The sequence below is a fragment of the Myxine glutinosa genome, chromosome 9 (genome assembly GCF_964187855.1).
Source record: "Myxine glutinosa chromosome 9, kmMyxGlut1.1, whole genome shotgun sequence".
Taxonomy (NCBI): Eukaryota; Metazoa; Chordata; class Myxini; order Myxiniformes; family Myxinidae; genus Myxine; species Myxine glutinosa.
The window spans coordinates 84,270,807-84,275,806 of NC_136269.1; the positions used below are offsets into that span (position 1 = coordinate 84,270,807).

The following is a 5,000-nucleotide window of genomic DNA, read 5'->3' on the forward strand; positions in this document are numbered from 1 at the left end:
ACCGAGCCGGTGTGATGACGCACACTCCCCCCGCGCAGCGTCGTTGTTGTTGTAATTGTTGTTGTAGTTGTAGTTGTAGTTGTTGTTTGGGGAAGAAGATGGAAGGAGGTATGGGAAAGGTCCTAAACTCACTACTGGTGCCATATAATCACATTCTGGTGCAACGAAGAGTCATAATTAATGGAAACGAGTCCTTAACTGACATAGACTAAGAATAACTAGCAAGATGTCCGAAAGTTGTCTACGTGTGATGCGGTGGACCTGGGCACGACATTTAATGGGGGAAAAAGGGGAAGGTCGGCTCTACTGATTGTTGTTTACAGACAATGGGACTAGGGAATGGGGGATTGGGGATAGTTGGGGAGTATTGGGGAAATAGGGGAATATTTACAAGCGGATATGGAGGCCAAATTCCATATTCGCAACAATATATATATATATATATATATATATATATATATATATATATATATATATATATACACACACACTTAATACACACACACTTATATGTGTATAAAAATAGGAATGTGGGCCCTGAAGCTCAACTGGATCAACAGCAACAGTCATTCAAACACCCCACAGACCCCCTCAGTCCCTGATATTTTTAATGCCATGAACAAACTTTGGTACATCATGGGTGATGAAGGTTGTGATCAAAATCGTGTGTACTTTCAGAGAAGAGAGTAAATACCTATTGAGTGGGGTGGAGTGGTGGGCGGGGGGGGGGGGGGGGGGGGGTGGGGGGGGGGGGGGGGGGACAAAACACCCCATCGTTCCCCTTAATGAGCGCAGACTTTGATTCAGTCAATACCCGTCATTCAGCATCAGGTATGAAGCTTCTCGTCAAGTTTCATCAAAAACGTGTGTGTAGTTGAAGCGATAAATGACTGAATTGTTTACAGACTCAGAGACACTCACTCACTCACTTACCTTTGGACACTGCTCGATCGCATAAGCTCACCGGACTAAAGTCCAGTTGCGCTAATAATAATAAAATATATATACATACATACATATATACAGTGCCTTCAGAAAGTATTCACACCCTACATTTTTGTATTCACACATTTTTCACATTTTGTTGTGTTACAGCCTGAATTTAAAATGGAGTTTGTTTTTTTTTGGTCACTGATCTACACATAATACCCCACAATGTCAAAGTGGAGTTTATCTTTTATTTATTTTTTTATTTTATTTTTTTGTAACTTTTTACAAAATCATTAAAAATGAAAAACTGAAATGTCTAATTTACAATAGTATTCAACCCCCTGAGTCAGTACTTTGTAGAAGCACCTGTGGCAGCGATATCTGCTTCGAGGCTTCTTGGGTGTCTGTATCAGCTTTGCACATCTGGTTTTGGGGAGTTTCTCCCATTCTTCATTCTAGATTTGCTCAAACTGTCAAGTTTTTTTTGGGGAATGTCGGTGAACAGCAATCTTTAAGTCTTTCCAAAGATTCCCAATGGGATTCAAGTCTGGGCTTTGGGTGGACTACTCAAGGACTTTCACATTCTTGTTCTGAAGCTATTCCAGTGTTGCTTTGGCTGTATGCTTAGGATCGTTTTTTCCTGTTGGAATATAAATCTTCACCGCAGTCGAAGGTCTTTTGCACTCTGAAGTATGTCCTCCTTAAGTATTTATCTGTATTTAGCTCCATTCGTTGTTCCCTCTATCTTTGCAAGTCTCCCAGTCCCTGCCGCTAAAAGGCATCCTCATAGCATGATGCTGTCACCAACATGCTTCACAGTAGATATGGTGTTAGATGGGTGATGAACTGTGCTTGGTTTCCGCCAGACATAGCGCTTTGCTTTCAGGCCAAAGAGTTCAATTTCCATCTCATCAAACCACAAAACAAAGTCTTTCACATGCCTTTTTGCAAACTCCAGGCATGCTATCATGTGCCTTTTTCTCAGGAGTGGCTTCTGTCTGGCCACTCTCCCATAAAGCCTTGATTTGTGAAGTGCTGCAGAGACTGTTCTTCCGACTGGTTCTCCCATCTCAGCCAAGGAACTCTGTAGTTCTGTCAGAATGGTCATTGGGTTCTTGGTCACCTCCCGGACCAAGGTCCTTCTTGCACTGTTGCTCAGTTTGGTCGGACAGCCAACTCCAGTAAAAGAGTTTGGGTAGTTCCATATTATTTCCATTTCCTAATAATGTGCTCTTGTGCTCCTTGGCAACTTTCAACGTGATGTCTCTTCCATTCGTTTGCCTTCTGATTATTTCTTACAGTGAAGCCTTGGACCATTTTGTCAAGACAAGAACTTGGGAGTTGTGGGGTTGTAAGAATTTGGTTTGAATAATCGGGTGTTATGAACTGGTCCAACTTAAGTGAGGGCTGTTTGGTTTTCTGCATTGTAAATATATAAATAAAGAAAGTACAAGGTGGGGATGGGGTGCTCTGCTTTTTGTATGATTGTACATGGTTTGATTTAAAAAGGTTAGTCAGTGTTTGAATTGGTTTGAAGCATTTGTAGCAGTGTTTTGAAGGTCCAATGTTATTGTAATGCTGAGACCCAACCTATGATTGTTTCAGGCATTCATCCTACGAGACATTCACCTGGTATGTTCTCCTGGTTCCCCATCCTCTTCCCTATAAAGGTGAGTAAGGCTTGAGAACCAAGGATAGAGCACATTGTTTGTATTAAACTCTTTGGAGTCTTTTTAACTATTGGCCTGTTTGGTGGTCCCATTTGAACACACATGTCGAGGTGCTTAGGAGCAGGTTCAAGTCCTTTCTTCCTTTGTTGATTTGTCCGTTGTCTTTGAATGTCCTTGTAACTCATTTTCAAATCGTTGTCCTTCAGATGATAGTTGTATATACTCCTTCATGAGCCAAAAAGAGACATTAATGCCACTGTTCTGTTCCTTCCACATACTAGTAGATTACCCGCCCTATGGGCGATCTTGTTCCAAGCATGCAACATGTTCTTCTGACGCACACCTTTATTTGTGTGGTGTATAGGCATCTGACAGCTCCTTCAATTGCTCCCAGAAATATATAATTTTAAAAACCCTGGTTATGTGCATGAGCAAAAGTGGCAAGTAGAAAAAACATGCCTACTGCTTATAATTCAAAACACATCACTGTGCCAGAAAACATGGGGACAAGAAGACTGCTGTAAAGGGTGGGGACTTGTTTTTGTTTTTTTTGTTTTTTTGTGTACAGAGTCGAGGCTCGTGAAAGAGCTCACATTTATCAAACAAACAAATCAAACAAACGAGCAAACAAAGTATATAAAAAGGGGAGCGGTAGACAAGATGGGGAGAGAAGGGGAAGCACATAAACACAACATTTGAGAGCAAGGACATCGAGAATGTGTGGGAGGGAGAGGGCTTGGGGGGGGAGGCGGCATGGGAAAGGGGGGTGGGGGGGGTGGGAGAAGTATAAACACAAGGACACCAAGGACTTACAGGAAAGAAGTTGGTATTTCAAAAAGTGGATTTGGGGTGAAATTAGCGGGGGTAGAAAAGATCAAGGTTTTGGATGGGGGAAGATAAGACATGGTGGTGAACAGCTGTTTTAAAGACCTGGAGGGAGGAGTGGGATTGAAGAGAGTGAGGGAGTTTGTTCCAGAGGCGGGAGAAAAGAGGAGTGAAGGTGAGCAGAGAGTCTTGATTTTGGCAGTTTAACCATAAGAGGGTTGCAGGCAGATCTTGTGCAACCTGTAGGAATATTTGGGGGACAGAGCCCAGAGAGAGCTGGAGGAGCAAGGCCGGGGAGGAGTCTGTAGAAGACAGAAAGACCACAAACCTGCCTGCGGTGAGTAAGTGAAAGGCCCTCGGAGGTAGCTTCATCACGGGAGATTCCAAGGATTCTGAACGCTTTGGTTTCAACAGCGTGAAGACGAGCTAGGTGTGAGGCAGGAGCACCAGCCCAGAGGGGAGAGCAGTACTCCATCAAGCTGCAAATAAAAGCTTTGTATGTATTGAGGAGCTCAGGTGTGCCAGATTGGAAATGTGGTTTTCCCAGGAAAGATCATGGCAGATAGTGAGACCCAAAAGCTTGAGTGACCGAACTTCTTGGAGAGGATTATTCAGAAAGTGGATGGGAGGGTTGTCCAGTTGGTCTTTTCGGAGAGATATCGTAAGAGTGTGAGATTTGTCAGGATTGAAAGACATGTTCCACTTGTTTGCCCAGTCTGTGATTTTGTCCAGTTCTGCAGAGAGTGAGGAGGCTGCAGACTGCCGATCTGAGGGATGAGGAATGGAGCGGCAGAGAGTGGAGTCATCAGCAAAGAGATAGAGAGGATTTTCAAGAAAGTCGGAGAGATCATTGATGAAGACCAGAAAAAGCACAGGGCCCAGAACACTGCCTTGGGGAACTCCAGCCTGCACAGGAAGAGGAGATGAGAGAAACCCATTCAGGGCCACACGTTGACGACGACTAGAGAGGAAGTCCGCCAGCCATGCGTGGAGATTTCCATGGATACCAAAGGAGGAGAGTTTGGTGAGCAGAGCGGGGAGCCAGACCGTATCGAAGGCACGTGATATGTCGAGGGAGACAGCTCTAATTTCCTGTTTGGCATTGAGGACCTCCATCCATTGTTGAGACAGCAGAAGCAGCATGTCCAGAGTAGAGTGACCTGATCTGAAACCAAATTGATGATCAGAGATCAAGCCATTGGAGAAGAGGAAAGATTTCATATCCGAAGCAATGATGGATTACATGACTTTGCTGATAATTGGGAGAAGGCTGATTGGTCTGTAGTTGCTGGGATCTGTTTTTGCACCTTTTTGTGGAAAGCGGTGATGTTGGCTGATTTCCAAGCAGGTGGCAGATGACCTTGAGCAAAATAGAGGGTGAAGATAACAGAGAGAGGGAGTGAAAGAGCGGAAGAACAGGATTTTAGGACCCGTGGGCTGATGCCGTCAGGTCCAGTTGCAGAATCAGAGTCGAGGGTTGACAGAAACTTTTCCACCTTGTCAGGAGGAAAGGACACAAAGTCCAGGAGCAGCTGGGTACGACTGGCTACGGTGGGTACAGAGAGGGATGGGTTT

The 5,000-nt window shown here is 44.3% G+C and overlaps 1 protein-coding gene across 8 annotated transcripts in view; it reads left to right on the forward strand.

The window, feature by feature from the left end:
- Positions 1 to 5,000, forward strand: part of PRMT5 (protein arginine methyltransferase 5) — a 93,018-nt gene that overhangs the window by 85,178 nt on the left and 2,840 nt on the right. For all 8 annotated transcript variants that reach the window (XM_068128938.2, XM_078784481.1, XM_068128939.2 and 5 more), the window contains one exon: positions 2,536 to 2,600. In XM_068128938.2, coding sequence (XP_067985039.1) covers positions 2,536 to 2,600 — 65 coding nt within the window. The remainder of the gene's footprint in view (positions 1 to 2,535; positions 2,601 to 5,000) is intronic.